We start from the raw sequence: 17,625 nt of genomic DNA, 5'->3' as shown, positions 1-17,625 counted from the left end.
CGGGGCATCAACATAGGCGGTCGGCATCTTACCATAGATCTCTGTCAACTCCTCCTCAATGCCACAGTGCACAGCTTCCACCTGGGGGAACACCGCAAGTTTCCCAATCAGAGGCTGGATCGAAAGATTTTGAGCCTTACCTCGAAGCTTCAAAAGGACAACCATATCAATACAGCCAGGATCCCGAGGAAATGGAGGAGAGATACCACAGTGATGCCTCCTCATCCTCTCCAGACGAAGCAGTGGTTCCTGGGGACATTTCCCGCCCCCAGATGACCTGAAACAATTCCAGGAGCTGTTCAAAAGGGTGGCTCAATCTCAGGACATTCAGGTGGCGGAGGTGCAGGAGAAGCACCACAAGCTTCTTAAAAACCTCAGGCCCCTGTCCTCTTCTAAAATAGCTATACCATTGGATGATGCAATCACGGAGGCAGCCACTAATATATGGGAAACTCCGGCCTCCGCTCCTCCTACCAACAAAAGGGCAGAGAAAAAGTACTTCGTTCCTGCTAAAGGTATGGAATTCTTGTTTAGTCATTCACAGCCAAATTCGCTAGTAGTCGAATCCTCTCAACATAGATCCAAAACGTCCCAGTGTAAATCCGGGGGACTGGACAAGGATATAAAGAAGCTGGATCTCCTCGGTAGAAAGGCCTACTCGTCATCTACCCTATTGCTTTGCATGGCTAACTATGCTGCCCATTTGTCGAACCACAATTTCGACAACTACTCCAAACTTACCGCCCTCATGGACTTCCTCCCGGAGGATAAGAAACCGATCCTTAAGGCGATTGTACAAGAAGGCTATGCGGCTTCTCGAGCAGGCGTCCAGATTGCATTAGATGCAGCGGACACAGCGGCCCGCGCCGTAGCCACTGCAGTTGTAATGCGCAGGGAGTCATGGCTTCACACCTCCAGCATTCCCAAGGAGCTACAAGTGAAAATTGCAGACCTTCCCTTTGACAAAATAAAATTATTTGCCGAATCAACCGACTCAGTCTTACACTCGAGCAAAGACTCCAGAGCGACACTTCGGAGATATACACCCCACCATACAGAAGGAAAAAGTTTTATCCTCAGCAACGCCGTTATGGTTACCAACCGCAACATACCCATTTTCAATGGGGGTATGATCAGGGACGTCATCAACAACCACATTACAAGGGCCCTAGACGTCAACCTCAACAAGGCAATGCCTCCTCAGGGCAAAATACAAGACAGCAGGTTTGACGGGTATGTCGAGGGTCGCGAAACCAAGACCGTATCTCAGTGCCAATCTCAGTACATATTCCATCACCGACTCAAGCCGTTCTACCCACAATGGAAAAGCATCACTTCGGACAAGTGGGTATTGGAAATTGTAAACACGGGATACATGATCCCCTTCCAATCATTACCTCCACCAAATCCTCCCACCGCACCCCTTCTCAGAGACCCCTCTCACCTACCAGAATTAAGGCGGGAGGTGGACCACCTCCTATTCATAGGGGCGGTGGAGAGAGTACCGGAGCAATTTCAAGGCAAAGGTTTCTACTCCAGGTACTTCCTGACAGAGAAGAAGACAGGAGGGTGGAGGCCCATTTTGGATCTACAGGCACTCAACCAATATCTACGCAAACAGCGCTTCAAGATGACTACAATGGCTTCAATAATTACGGCACTAGACAACGGAGATTGGTTTGCAGCCCTTGACTTACAGGATGCGTATTTTCATATCGCAATTCATCCAGCGCACAGGCGCTTCCTCCGGTTTATTGTCGGCACAGATCATTTTCAGTACAGAGTCCTTCCATTCGGCCTCTCTTCAGCGCCCAGAGTCTTCACCAAGACCTTAGCGGTTGTGTCAGCATACCTACACAGACAGGGCGTTTTCATCTTCCTGTACCTGGACGATTGCCTGCTAAAGGGAGCTTCCCAGGCAGAAGTATTACGGATGATACACATCACCACAAACACATTTACGTCACTGGGCCTCATCATCAACTTCTCAAAGTCAAAGACCGACCCCACGCAAAATATAGAGTTTATAGGGGCTCGGATAGACTCTGTGTCATGTCAAGGGTATATTTACCCGATGCCCATTTTCGCGCCATCGAGTCTCTTATACAACTAATAACATACAGTCCCACTGTCTCAGTCCTAACGTGCTTACAACTACTGGGGCATATGGTGACCACCACGTTTGTGGTGCAAAATGTCAGGCTGCACATGCAAGGATTGCAGCATTGGTTGGCAACCGTACACAAACCATCAATCCATACCGTTCACAAGATGGTGTCACTTACAACAAAGGCACGAAGGTCACTAACATGGTGGGTAGACCCCAAGAATCTACTAACAGGGGTGCCCTTCCGCCAACTACAGATTACTGTGTTCATTACAACAGATGCCTCCCATACGGGATGGGGGGCACACATGGACAACAAAACCACTCAAGGTTTATGGTCCCCCGCAGAGAAGACACTGCACATAAACATATTAGAGCTCAGAGCAGTGTTCAGTGCGTGCAGGCATTTTCAGAATTATCTGCGCGGAAAAATAGTCGGCGTAAATACCGACACCACCACCACCATGTTTTATATAAACCGGCAGGGGGGAGCCAGGTCTCGTACACTCTGCGCGGAGGCGGTCCAACTGTGGAACTGGTGCATTGCCAACAATATAACCATTAAAGGCTTCATACTTACCGGGTGTCCACAACATCAAGGCGGACCAGCTCAGCAGACAGTTTGTGCCCACACACGAGTGGCAGATCCGTTCAGACCTGCTTCACCAAGTGTTCCGCAGATGGGGTTTTCCCCAAATTGACTTGTTCACCACTCGTGACAACAAGAAATGTCCCCGATACTGCTCCAGAGTGGGCATGGGACAGGGGTCTTTGGGGGACGCCTTCATGATTCCATGGAAGGGCCCTCTACTTTATGCGTTCCCTCCCACGACACTCATACACAAGGTCTTGGAGAAGGCCAAAAGGGAGAGAGCACGCATAATACTCATAGTCCCAACTTGGGACCGGCAACAGTGGGTCCCATTGCTTCTACGCATGGCACAGCATTGGCCATTTCCCCTACCAACAGTACCGGACATTCTCACACAGGCTCGGGGGTCAATACTGCACCCGCACCTGCAAAGACTCCGGCTACAAGCATGGTTAATCCATGGCTTGGCGCCCTAGAGACTACATGCTCAGAGGGAGTACAAGTCCTTGAATGTAGTCGGAGGACTTCCACCAGAAAGACTTATCAACACAAATGGTTGCATTTTTCTGATTGGTGCTCTTCCAGGCAGCTGACACCCCGGGACACCACCATACCTATGATTCTGGACCATCTGCTACAACTCAAACAAAAGGGACTCTCTCTATCCTGTATAAAGGTTCATCTGGCAGCTATATCAGCGTTTCGACATGAGGAGGATGGATCAACCATATTTGCCCATCCTGTTGTCTCACGCTTCCTAAAGGAGTTGGTAAATCTGTACCCCCTTCGGAAACCAATACCGCCGTCATGGAGTTTACACTTAGTTTTACACACCCTCTCGGGACCGCCCTTTGAACCATTGGCTACAGTCCCTCTTCGACTACTTACCATTAAAACGGCTTTCCTCCTGGCAATCACGTCAGCTCGCAGAGTGAGCGAGCTCGCGGCCATAATGTCCACACCACCCTGCACGATATTCTCAAAAGAGGCGGTGGTCTTACGTTTGCACCCAGCCTTCATTCCAAAGGTCTCTTCAGATTTTCATATTAACGAACCAATAGTGTTGCCCTCGTTCTATCCTAAGCCTCACAACTTGAGCGAAGAGGCACGGTTGCACTTACTGGACGTAAGAAGGGCACTGGCCTTCTACATCGATAGAACTAAACTTTTCCGGAAAAAAAACGGACAGACTCCTGGTGTCCATTGCATCCGGGTCAAAAGGGGAAGCGCTATCTTCACAGAGGATTTCAAATCACATCGTGTCATGCATAAGACTATGTTACGAGCTTCGCAAGCCTCCTCTGCCAGTTCTGCCAAGGGCCCACTCCACTAGGGCAATGGCGGCGTCAATGGCCTTCTTCAAAGGAATCGCGCTGAGAGATATCTGCAGAGTGGCGACGTGGTCTTCCTATGACACCTTCGCCAAGCACTACGCCATGCACAGGATGCTTGATGAGGATACACGTGTGTCGACAGCAGTCCTTTCACGGGCAAGCTGCGCATAAATCGGGTACCCACCTCCTTTTTTGCGGGGGGGTTACTGTTGGGTAGTCACCTACTGTGGAGCACCCACAGGGACCACTCGAAGAAGAAAGAGAAGTTACTCACCTGTGTAGTAACGATGGTTCTTCGAGATGTGTCCCCGTGGGTGCTCCACTACCCACCCGTTCCTCCCCACTTCGGAGCTCTGTTTGTGTGTTTTTTCAGAGACGTCCGGAGCGGTTGATCAGGAACTGGCGGGGACTGGATCGCGCACGAGACTGTAAGCGCGTGACGAGCCGACGTGCATGGGCGCATGCACGACCCGACTGAGACTGCTGAAGAATTTCCGAGCTGTGGCGCCGGGGCGAGCCCGACACCTACTGTGGGGCACCCACGGGGACACATCACGAAGAACCATCGTTACTACACAGGTGAGTAACTTCTCTTTTCTAGCACACTCTCATTAGGACCATTCCTTTAGAAAAAGGTTTTGGCTTTTATTAGGTGCAGCTAGTTGATCAAGGCAGCATAAGGTATTTGAGGAAACCACTTCCAGGAAGTGGAAATATTCTTATTCCCAGGGTCACAGGGATAGCAGTGGGGTTGGGGTGTGTGGGGGTGTGATAGAATATCTCTCTAATTCCAGGCTCTAAATATGCAACTGGAGTGATCTTTTGTTGCTGACAAGTATCAGAGGGCTAGCCATGTTGGTCTGTATCTGAAAAAACAACAAGAAGTCCTGTGGCACCTTGTAGATTAATGATATTTTGGAGCATGAGCTTTCATGGGCAAATGTTGATATTTCACAACATGATTAAGTTAATATCTCTGCCATTAAATGGTATGGATGACATGTCCAACAAAATAGTTTGCTAGCATTAATAGTAAAAAGAATAACAATAATGAAGATTATCATATTACTATAATGTGGTAAAATATTGTCTGATAGGATCTGGAGAGATCTTAGTATTTCATTTATTTGCAAATTGGGGAAAACTGTTTTCAGGAACTAAGCAATAGTGATGGAATTGTGAGTTACAATGAATGGAAATGTGTAAGAGTCAGTATTTAGGGCCTGGCCTAGTTCATCAGTCTTAAATTGAAACCGTTGGGCTCACAAATAAAAGGAGGAGCAGTACCACCAAGGGTTTGCAATTTAATGGGTCATTCCTTTTTTTACAGGGTTATATGTTGAAAAAGGGTCACAGAAGGAAAAATTGGACAGAACGCTGGTTTGTGCTGAGACCAAATATTATTTCTTATTATGTGAGTGAAGATTTAAAAGACAAAAAAGGAGATATCGTGTTGGATGAAAACTGTTGTGTAGAGGTAAAATTAAATTCAACTGGCTTTAAATACAGAAATTTAAAAAATCTCCTTTTGTGATGGACTCCCAATGTCTTTTCGGTGATGGTGGGGTATTTGTTCTTTTTTTTTTTTTTTACCCCCTCTTTTTATGTTAGTGGGTCAGTGCCTTTATTTTTATGAAGATCATTTAATGAAACAGTAGATATTTGTACAGGTATGTGAGTGAAAAACAGCAACAGTAAAAATGTAAGTTTTATGATGATTCAGTTTTCCTCGAGTAAAATGGCAATTCTATCCCAAGCTGTCAAACAGACAAATGAAATATTGTACTGTTGTATGTGTGACTGACTGACTGGTGTGAAGGTGGGTGACGTGATGTTTAGGTTCACTAGAGACTAATACTTTGTTTTCCATTCTAGTCCTTGCCTGACAAAGATGGAAAGAAATGTCTTTTTCTTATCAAATGTTTAGATAAGAGCTTTGAGATTAGTGCCTCTGATAAAAAGAAGAAGCAGGAGTGGATTCAAGGTAAGGTGTCTTAAATCTTAGTGATAACCTGTGAGTTAAGATCATGCCTTTGCATGGTATTTAAGCATTTGCTTAATTAAAGCTGCACAAGGGGTGTGTGGTTAGCAATTACCCAGTACTAAAACAAGACATTATTTTATTGTTCTAAATAGAAATGTGATACAAATAGGAAATAAAAGGGTATTATAATGCTTTCCTTTCTATGTGCTTCAATCACTCTGAACGCAATTAGATCAAAAACACTTTATGGATGAAAAATTTACACCCTTTTACCAGTAAGATGTGCAGCCCAGACAAAATGTTGGTCCTAAGAAAAGAAAGATGAGAGAATTCCAAAAATTGCATCATCTGTCACCAGGCACCTGAGAAGCGAGAGTTATCAGCTGGATTAAAAACATTGAGAAAACTGTCTAAAGAGGCAGAGGGAAATTCTGCAATTTATCATCCTTTCATAAGACTTTATCTCCTACAATAAGGGTATGTCTATACTAGGAAATTAGGCTGAATTAAAAGGTCAATTCTCTAGCACCCGATCACGTAAAGTCGAAGGTGCATGTCCACACTGGTACATAAAGTCAATGGAGTGTATCCCTATTAGGATTGCCAGGTTCGACTTTGTCAGCAGTGCACGGGGGGTACTTACCCCACGGTTCCTTTTACCACTTTGCATTGTGGGTTTCTGTATCAGTGGGGGATGGGACAAAAATGTGGTTGTGGATGTGTGTCGTCAGCATCCCATAGTGCACTTCCCTCCTCTTCCCTCCCTGTGGAAAGCAACAGCAAAAAGTGTTTCTGCCTCCTTTTTACATAGCCGTGCACATGCCATTCCAAGGCTAGCATGGAATCCATGCCACTTCAGACTGTTGTGGCAAGTATTATGAGCACCTCACGCATTGTCATGCAGCATTTGCAGAACCTAAGCAACTGTGAGAGTGCTGAAAACTTTGAGGAGGACATGTACAAATGTGAGACATTGAAGAGAACGAACAGGGAGGTGCTGGCTGCACTTGATTCTTTGCACAGTGTGCTGGTTCTGGTGCCATGAAACAACCTCAGACTGGTGGGACCACAATCTTCTGCAGGTATGGGATAATCAGCAATGGCTACAAAATCTCCTAATGCATAAACTCACTTTCATGGGACTTTGTCAATTGCCTTCCTCCCACTGTGAAGCAGTGCAATACCAAAATGAGACCTGCTCTGACAGTTCAGAAGAATTTGGCAGTAGCTCTGTGGAACACACACACACCCTGTGCAACATAAGCAGTGAAGACACTGGTTTCTGAGCTTAATTGTTCTATTCAGGGGTCACTAAAGGAGTTCATGGCCAGAGATCCAGTGGGTGGGTATGCAAGGGCATGTTGCCATCACAAATGCGGGAATGTCAGCATTCTGCTCTCAGAAGCGTCCCTGGGTGTGGAATGCAAGGCTGCCCTTGACTTCTCTCCTCCCCTCCTGCATTCTGGGGTGCCAGTGCTGGGGAGGGTAGGGAAAGTGATCAGGAGGTCATGTGGTTCCTCATGGGCTGCAGTGGGACCCTGTACCAGGGACCACAAGAACTCCATTTGCTGCCTCATCAGCTGCAACATCTTCTAGGTTTCCAACTCATGCTCTCTGGGCTCTGTCCTGACCTTGTGATCCACTCTCCTTTCTGCCTGATGGGCTCGGTTCTCCCCCAGCGTGGTTCTCCTCCACACATTTAACTGTGCCCCCTCCATGTGGGCAGTTTCTATATGCTCTATGAACATACATGGCTGTGTTTGTGTTCCCTGTGGATCTGTGCTGGTCTAACAGCTGGGAGCAGGGGAGCGGCAGTGAACGGTGGTCAGAGCCCAGTGTTGAGCACACTACAACAAAACAGTAAGTGAAGGCCAGACATTAAGGGGAGATACTTACGGTAGATGAATATAACAACACACACAAGAATCTATGGGCATGGCAGTGGTGGCCACTGCGTGTGCCTTGCTCTCTCATTGTATGGTCCCTGTCCCTCACTCCATTGGCGGGGACAGTGAAAATTTCCCTTCCCTGAGCAGTCCTGGGAGAGTAGTGCGAAGGAAGGAGTGGTCCAGGGCATAGTGGAGCAGCTTGTACTATCATATAATAGCTTACTAGTCTTTCCTCTGCATCTTCTAGGTTGCAAAAAGAGATAATAGTTGTCTTAGTGTAAAGAACGTTGATAAGGAATGAATTCTGATTGAATGTGAGCACAAGGCTTGTAATTATGCTGCACTACTCTGTGATGCCTCGATGCCAGGTTGGTTACTGATGGCTTGTCGAGGAAAGGTGTCCGATCGAGGAGGTTGGAATAAGGCAGGCCTCCCACAAAACCTTGTGCAACATATTAAAGAGTACCTGTCTGAGAGCTTTATGAAGATGTTCAAGGAGGATCGGTGCTCTGTCCTCTGACATATTAACAAGTTTTTCCAAGAGCCACGGGCTATGTAGGTACAGCGTCCGCCACGGACCACACCCAATTGCCTTCGTCCACATGATTAAAAAGGAGAAATCACCAGAGGTGTCCTCCCCACGGTCAGGGTCTAACTGTGAAGCATCAAGGGAGGAGGGGATGAGATCCAACCTTACAAAAAGCTCCTGGCTGTTGGTGAAATCTGCTGCTCTAGTCACCTGCTGACCATTGTCACCATCCTTCTCTCTTATGTATTACGTTCTCATTGCTGTTGCCAGAGGATTCCTGTGGAAGCTCCTCGGAGGTATCCCCAGACTGTCTGGGGACAGTGGTTGAGTCACTGCCTAGAATCCCATGCCAGCTGCTCTTAGAAGCGGTATGTTTGCAGTGATGATCCAGAATGTCTGTTTGTTTCCTTTGTCTTCTGGTACACCTGCCTGAGCGCCTTTATTTTCACATGGCACTGCTGGGCATCCCTGGTGTGTGTTTTTTTTTCTTGCATTCCCTGTGAAATCTTGGCATGTATGTCTGTGTTTCTTTTCCTGCTTTGTAGTTTTCCCAGCACAAGTTCATTCCCGCCTTTTCCCCTCCCCCCGCAGCAGTGAAGTCCTGGATCTGTGCACTGCATGCTCCATGCTGGAGCCTGTCTACGACCCTGGGGATTCCTGGCCAGATGTGATGTTGAGGTGTGCTGCCTGCTCCACTTACCATGCTGGCCAAACAGAAAATAAAATTCAAATTTTCCTGGGTTGCTTCCTGCGCACCTGGAGAGCAGCAGAGCTGAAAGTGATGGCCAGAGTGGTCCAGGAGACCAAGAATGTCAAATTTCTCAAAGCTCCATGTGCACTACCCTAAGGTTGACCATACGAGGTCAAAGTTGGTGTAACTCCTTGTGAAAAGTAGAAGTACAAAAGTCATCCTAAGGAACCCTTAGTCTATGAAATGGCCCCTGTAATGTGGACCGATTCTTTAGGAATTCGATCTAGGACACCTGAATTCAACCTAATCTCCTAAAGTAGACCAAACCACACTTACGTTCACACCATCTTAGTTTTGCCAATGCCCTGCCAGAAATTGACACTGGATAAGGAATATTGGTCAGGGTAGTGGAATTACTGGACACTCCTCTCTTTGTGATACATATAATATTGCAATATATAGAAAGCTGTTACATACATATTTTTTTCATGTTATTAGTTAACTTAATCAGAGAGCGTGGGGAATCGAGAGAGAGTTGTGTGTGACACAGAATAGCTGTTTCTCACCAAAGTTATCCAGAGGGGCTAGTGTTTCTCCAAACTGCTGCTCTCTCTTACCATTGTTTTCCTTTTAATAACATGAACTCCTTTACAGCCATTCAGACCACTGTAAACTTGCTGAGATTGGGCAGCTCTCCACCTCACAAAGAAGCACGCCAGAAACGGAAAGAGCTGCGTCAGAAACTGCAAGCTGAGCAAGAGGCATTGGAGCAACAGATGAAAGAACTCCAAGTAGCCAATGAAAACAAGCAGAAGGAATTGGAGACAGTGAGAAAGGTGGGGGCAGGCTGCCAGCCTTCAAGCTTTCACACTGTATGGCCAGACCAGAATTTTGGCCTACAGAAGTTTTTGTTAGTTTCTTGGCATATTAGTCTTTTACACAGGTGTATGCTTTTTGTGCAGGGTCAGGACACACTGAGTGAGATCCTTGAGTCAGGTGGAACTGTGCTTAGGGCAGGACCCTTGAAGGACAGACAGCATGGGAGAGGTGGCAGGCATGCAGCTATTTCAACTTTGAGTTACTGGGGAGCATGAGCTAGACTTCAGTTAATTTAGTGCTGCCTGCAACAGCTCTCTCGAGGCTGTTCTGCTGGAGGATCAGAAAGTGCTCTGGGTGTTTCTCTATGCCAGGGAGGCATAGAGCAAGGGATATCCCCAGCTATCCACACAGGGTGGCTTCAGAGCACTTTGTGCCATGAATGGGCTGCCCCATGGCCTGAGGAGCATGGTGGGGCTGGACACTTTTCTGGAGTTTAGCAGAGTTTCCTTTAGGATTTTCTTAGTTTTTATGGATTGCTGCTAAAGTGACAGAGAGGTGGGGTGGAAAAGGACTTGAGAGGAAAACATACTGCTCCAGCATGGTCACAGCTCAATTTCCAGAGAAATTTGAATATGCAGCAGAATCCTTGTGTGTGTTCGTAATCCTATCGAGCAGTTTGGGGCTGATTCACAGCTCAGACAAATGTCTTGACCATGGGTACTTTGTTCAAACTCATGTTTTTTCTCATGAAATTTGGATTGACTTTGCAGAGTGAGATATTCAGATAGTTAAAGTGCGAATATTGGGAGAAACATTGATTTCTCAAGCTATCTGAAAAGAGCTGAAGTTTAAGCTTTTCTGAAGGTTCTGTGAACAGCACTGAGGAACCCTGCATATTTGCATACTCTCAGGTCACGTTTTTAGGCTTCTCTCCACAATTGTAAGAGAGAAATTTTACTACTTTAAATGAAAGCTGAGATTCTAAAAATGGCCATGATTCCAGGAGCTGGTCCAGGGCACAGTGGGGTGACAGTGGAGCTTGCTGCAGGCCCTGTGCACCAAGCCCCAGTCTGGAGCACAGCATGGCTTCAGCAGGGCTCCCTGCTGGCAGTGCATGGAGCTCCAGCTCTGGTCAGGTTCTTATGGTAATTTTGGGGGTGAAAAATGCTTCACTGAAGTTGGTGGCAGCACTCCTTTTATGTGCTATGTAGTCTTTTGAAAATTGTACAAGCGTCAGTTTAATCCATGATATGCAGTGCGTCAGCTTTGCTACATGCTTGCTCCTAATCAGATCGACAGAGCAATAATTTTTAGTAATATAGTCTATCAATATACATTTCACATTTGAAAACAAAAAAGCAGTGCAGTAGCACTTTAAAGATGAACAAAATAATTTAATATTTAAGGAGAGAAAGATGAGTCTGTTCTGGTATGGCTATAATCTGAAGTGGGTCTGTCCCACGAAAGCTCATCACCTAATAAATTATTTTGTTCGTCTTTAAAGTGCTACTGGCTGCTTTTTTGTTTTGATGGTATATAGACTAGCACGGCTTTCTCTCTCTTACTATTTCGCATTTGGTATTTCTGTTGCTGTTCAGTGCCCAAGGCTGCATAGTGCCGTCCATATTTATTCAGCACTGTTAATTATTTTTACTTAATTGATGGTATGATTTTACATGAAATTTGTTTTCAGACATGGTCATTTTGGGAAAAGACATTTAAAGTTGAATTTTTGACAAAATATATCTCAGTAAAAAAAAAAAAAAGTTGATCCTTACTTGGTCTTGTAGTATGAACAGTCATATGGGATAATAAAGCGGTGGTAACTGTAGAATTATAATCTGGAATGTCTAAGGCCAAGCAATACTGAGAAGTCCTGTCGCATCTTCTAGACTGACAGATTTTTGGAATACAGTGTTTCATGGGCAAAGATCCACTTCCTTAGATGCATGGTTGCCTCAGGACTTCTTTGTTTTTGCAGATACAGACTAACATGGCTACTCCTCTGATACTTATAGCCAAGTAGTTTTATAAACAAAAGTTTTAATACTCTCATGTGACAAAATTTTGCCTGTATTTATTACACATTTATACGTGGTGTTAATGTTGCAGGGCAGAGCACAGGAAAAATGATTTGCTTGGTACTGTTACAGAGAATTATTGCATCCTATATGAAATGGTATTGAAATGAATTTTCCTAGTGAATCAATATTCATGTTCTAATTTAAATATAACAGTACTATTTTACCCACCCCAAGACATTTTCAGAACAGAATGTATTAATCTGTTATCACCTCTGCCTGCATTGGAGTGCAGTGTCTGTTTAAGGGCTCACTGTAGCAGCGCACAGTCTGTAGGGAAAGAAGTGAGAATACCATATATATTTGAAATATGAGGCAGAATTACATTGGTATAATCTTGTCGCTCAAATTAGAAGTAGAACAATGCACTAGTTGAATGAGCAGTCTGAACAAGTAATCAGTGAGCAAAAGAACAGAGCAAAGGGTGAGTATGAGTAGCATTCAAGGCTCTGGGTCTTTTGAGGAAGTGCTCCCTTGCTTTTAAATGGACTAAGAGCAACTGCAGTTGCTGATTCACAAAGGCAAGGCAGTCATGCCTGGTGCGTTTTGTAAAATCCCACTCAGTGTAGGTAGAGCTAGAAGGGCTTAGTGAAGGGATAGACCCAAGCATAGCAAGTCCCAATAACAAGATAAGTCTCTGCAGTAACTTGCAAATTTCAGTTGACTAGTTTTTGAAGTGCGGTCCTGCTTTCAAGGAAACTGGAAACAGTAAACTGTGGGGCAGGGGATTCAGGAAGAGAAGGGGCTCATGGGACAAATTCCTGATTCCCAGGGCACCTTGTGTTTCCTGTTGACATCCCACGATGCCCAGTGAGGCCAGGCATGATGGGATACACACCCAAAATGCATTGCTCTTTCTTCTGAATAGGGCTCTGTAGTGTGAATGCTGAATTTGAAAATGCTCTTGAAGAATGGATACTCTGTTCCGGAATAACTTATTTCTACTTTGCTAAGTACTTGTTAACAAAGTAGAAATAAGTTATTCCAGGAAAAACCTTGTAGTGTAGACACAGCCTGAGAATGGCCTGTGTGCCAACAAGTAGCAATAGAGCAGATCTTTATAGGTCTGGGTGTTTTGTTGCCATTTGTCTAAAATAACTTGTTCTTATCTAAGTTTGAGATTCCCAGATCTGATTGAAAGATGAAATTTATTTCATAGTGAGGCATGTGAAACTATTAACTCTGTATTTTGGCACTGTAAGTGGGCAGGGCTGGCAACAGGCTCCGTGGGCCCTGGGCAATATGTGCATGCGGGAAAGTGGAAGGGCGAGGAGGTTGGCTCTGGCCAAGTGGAGGGGCTGGGGCTAAGGGTAGCCAGACCTCGGTGCTGCCCAGACTGCATCGTGTGGGGCTCTGACAGCAATTTAAAGGGCCTGGGACACTGACTGCCATGGTAGTGGTGGTGGCATGTTTAAATCACTGGTCTGCAGAGCAGTTGCTCCTCTCCTTCCCCCCACCCCCATTGGCAGCCCTGTAACTGCAACTTCAGTGATGCAGAAGGACGGTTTGTGGTCTGGATCACATGGCACACATTTCACACTGAGCACCCACCATATTTTGTTTGCCACTGTAATTTTCTGACATATAAAAACCTTCTCTAACTTCCCCAAACCTGAATATTTATGCATATATTTCCTGTTCAAAGGCAGTGTCTGGTGTGGGGGAGGTGAGAGACAGCAAGGCAGCAGTGGCAGAAGGCTCAGTTTAAAAAAAAAAAAAAAAAAATCTGTTACCAATCTAGGACAGCAGGAATTGGATCCAGTTCCTCAGGTGACTCAGCATGGACGGTCTTGGCTGTGGGCACCCTTAGGCTACGTTTACACAGCACCCTAAATTCGAAATAAGATACCCAATCTGCCAGATTTTGAAGTAATGTGCTATTGTGAAGCATCCTGTACTCCTCCTGCAATGAGGAGTGCGGGTATGCCAAAATAGGCATTTCAAAGATGCAGAGGAGTATTTTGGAATACGGAGGTATCCTGACATGGCTCTGCCATGCAGATATATCCCTAGATGGCACCAGGGATTCATATGGATGCGGGGCTTAGCTGGTGCAAACAATCTGAAAAATCAGTCTTCAATTCCAGTTTTTGTAAATCTGATTTGTATTTGGCTGCTACAATCATACTGGTGCTGCTTTATGTACATTTAGTTTACAGTGGGGGAGGAGGGAGAGTGACAGGTGAAGTGCCCTTAAATTAGCATCTTGGGTTTGGATGCTTTTAAAATGTTGCTCTGATTTCCATAGTACAGTTTCAAAGATACTGTGGTGTTAGATTTAGTCCCTAAATGTAGGTGCTTTGCAAAACTTCTCTTGCGGCATTTAATACTAAAGTCATACCCTGCAACGCCGCTCTGTTGTTGCTTCAGTGTTGGTCAGCCCAGTCGTTTTTATCAGTGCTCATTGTTGGCTTGTAAAGAAATGAAAGCTATTTTAACGTGTATGTCCTGGCAGCTACAACAGAGCAAGTTCTGGGTTAGTGAAGCTGGGGGGCAGAAAGAGAAGGTAGAGTGGCAGTTGACAATGGGCTTTTCAAAAGGAGGGTAGAAGAGGTGGATGGGGCCCTAACTCCCTTCGGCTCAATTTGAACGTCTCAGTCTTTGAAGTGTATTCTTTCTTTGACAAGGTGCTCGTGTCTCAAGATACAGGTGGGATTCCAGAGAGAACATTGTGTGAATTAGCTCATCTGAAGAAATTATTTTTGTTTTTAAACGAAATGGGGCACAATTCCTGACTGTTGCTTGTCCAGCATTTATACAGCATTTTTAGAGCATTTTACAAACACTAATCCATGCACAAGTCTTGTGAAGGGATCGGCAGTTATCCTCTACATTGGAACAGAGGCGTGGAGAGTTGAACAGATCTAAGGCCAGAGGGAGTGCCAGTTTCAGACCTGGCACTCAATTTTAGGCTATAGCCATGGAAGATCGACTTGCTCAGGGTCAGTCTTCCAGGGCTGGGTTTCGTGCATGCGTGAAATGATGCTCTCAGTGGTCAAAGTCGACCCCTACACTTATCGCAAGAGGTGAGGCATAAGGAAGGTCGAATGGAGAAATGCTTCTATTGAGCTTCCCCCGAGTAGACAGACACAGAAGTTGGCCGCAGATAAGTAGATCTGAGCTACGCAATTGGCATAGCTAAAATAGCGTATTGGCAGTCGACTTCTGTGTCTAGTGTAGACATAGCTCTAGTGTCTGTCTTTCTCCTTTGCTCTGACAGTCTCACTATTGTCTTTTTCTTTATAATTTCAAGTGATGGTTATTGTCTCTACTCTTATCCACTCTGTCTGATGTAACCTTGTGCATAATCATGCAGATATTAATAAGGCATAAATTGCATCAATCATTTTCATTTTTTGTTGGCATACTCTCATTATGTTTAATAATCTCATAGAAAAAAAATATTTTCTCATCTTCCGAGACAACTGCTTTGTCAGGTACTGTGTGGAAAACCTCAGGCCCTTAGAGCTCCTCCCTCAAAGCATCTGCTGCAGGCCCCGCTTGCAAGCGGGGTGAGTCAGAGGCATCCTGCCCTGCACAAAGCCCTGTGACCTCCTACCCTTTTCCTCTATGCAGGGATATTAGCCGCCACCAGGAGGAACTGTCCTCCCAGCCTCCTGACATCAGTGACTCAACTCTGACATCTAGACTTTGGATTTTTTCCCTCATTTGCTCTCTTGTCACTGGCTTTTGCTCCCTTTCACTCCTCCCACGGGTCAAACTGCAGTACAGACTCAGTCAGTCCTCTAGATTATTGTATCTGGTGGTATTTGGGGGAATGCATATAGGCCCAAAGAGGACAAATCAGAAAAATTGTTATCAAGGTTGGCAAATCAGATAGAAGAGCAGAAAGATTTGTCAACCTTTAACAATTTTTGGACTTCTGTGCTTTGTATATTAAGCCTGTTCTGGTAGGACTATAGATCTGAAGACGTGGGTCTGTCCCACAAAAGCTCATCACCTAATAAATTATTTTTAGCCTTTAAAGTGCTACATGACTGCTATTTTGGTTTGGGAGAATAGTCTCACATGGCTATCTCTCTTACTGTAATACACACAGGTGTGAGATAACTGTCTTTCCCTCTCTTTTACACGTGGTGTTTCTCTGCACAGCAACTTGAAGAAGCAGCTTCTCGAGCTGCAGAAGAAGAGAAGAGACGTCTTCAGACTCAAATGGAACTGCAGGACCGATTCAGTGTGGAGCTAGAGAGAGAGAAAATGGTGAGTGCTAGGATAGCCAAAGTCATCTTGCATTTCTTCAGTAAGATGTGTTTGCCTCAGGACACTTCTTTATGGGCACAAGCAGAATGGCTTCCAAACAGGTTCTGAATGGTGACTTACTAGAGTAGGTGTACTGTATCCTCATTTGTGGTGCATTTATTTTGAATAATCATCTACAAATTGCTGTTTGTTCAACTCTTGGACAAAATGAATTGTAGTAGTTGAGTGCAGAGTGTTTCTTTGTGCAATAAACTGTCAATTCTATTTTTAATGCCTGATAATTTTATTAAAATTGAATTTTAAGTGTGTTGTGTGCCCTGATGATATAGGGAATAGTGCTTAGCACTTACGTCATAATTTTATCTGTGGACCTCAAATATGAGTAATCCACTGCTGATGGATGTTCCTCGCTCAAGGTCACAGAAATGAGTCAGTGGCAGCATTCGTACAGGATGCAGCTCACGTGGTTCCCATGCTGCTTTCTTTAATTTATGTCTGCTGTCTCTGTCTTATATAGCACATATCTACTTATTAAACAAACAGTAAGCAATATTGCCGCCTTGTAATGCAGGCCTGCGTTTAGGAAATCAGATCTTGTGATGAATTTTATTATAATTACATGGTTTATCTTGAATACAATGTTAACTTAGGTCAGATATCTGCTGAAAATGAAAGGCAAATGTTGATTGTCCATCATACACTTCATTGCATGGAACTGTGGGACATAAAGTTGCTGTGCAGGTCTAGTGATGGGATGTGCATGTGGGAGGGAAGGAGCTCTGTTCTGGAAAGTCACCTTGTTTGCTTTAGTAACAAGGACTTGAGGTGGTTGTGGAAGCAGCTCACGTAATAGCTGTAGCTGAAGAAATGGCTTTATGATATGTAAAAGCAAGTCCTCTGGCTGGTTTAGGAATGATAGTAATGAGCGTTGAAGCAAGTCCTATAAGGTCTTCTAACAATGTGGCTCAGGGTCACTACTTGTCTGGAGCAAGGCAGTGGTGCTAAGTTTCAAATACTGACTGGATGTTTGTCTCCTGCTTTACCTTCATTGCTCCCTTCCTTGACTCCTTTACAGTAGACCCTCAACTCAAATTTTGCATAAGTTGGGAGAGATGGGAACCAGGTGGCAGTCTGGTTCTTGGCTCCCCTGGACTTGCAGGAGCCAGGAAACTGACCAGCCCGATAAGGCTGGTCAGTTTCCTGGCTTCCAGAATGGCAGGAACTGGAAACAAGGTGGTGTCCTGGTTCCTGAGTCCCTGCTGCTGAGGCTGCTGCTTGGTTCCTAAGTCCCTGCTGCTGGTGGGAGCCAGGAAACTAACCAGCCTTGGTTAATGCAAGTTAAGTAACTCAAAGTTGCGCATTTTGAGGGTTTACTCTA

The 17,625-nt window shown here is 45.1% G+C and overlaps 1 protein-coding gene across 1 annotated transcript in view; it reads left to right on the top strand.

Annotated features, from left to right (window-relative positions):
* The window catches only part of SWAP70 (switching B cell complex subunit SWAP70), a 76,547-nt gene that overhangs the window by 38,750 nt on the left and 20,172 nt on the right, over positions 1-17,625 (top strand). Inside the window, exons 5-8 of the mRNA XM_074997419.1 lie at positions 5,364-5,510; positions 5,909-6,017; positions 9,781-9,962; positions 16,140-16,247. Coding sequence (XP_074853520.1) covers positions 5,364-5,510; positions 5,909-6,017; positions 9,781-9,962; positions 16,140-16,247 — 546 coding nt within the window. The remainder of the gene's footprint in view (positions 1-5,363; positions 5,511-5,908; positions 6,018-9,780; positions 9,963-16,139; positions 16,248-17,625) is intronic.

This window comes from Carettochelys insculpta, chromosome 6, assembly GCF_033958435.1.
Source record: "Carettochelys insculpta isolate YL-2023 chromosome 6, ASM3395843v1, whole genome shotgun sequence".
NCBI classification, from domain to species: domain Eukaryota; kingdom Metazoa; phylum Chordata; order Testudines; family Carettochelyidae; genus Carettochelys; species Carettochelys insculpta.
The sequence above is the reverse complement of the archived record's forward strand: the minus strand, read 5'-3'. Positions and strand labels throughout refer to the sequence as shown.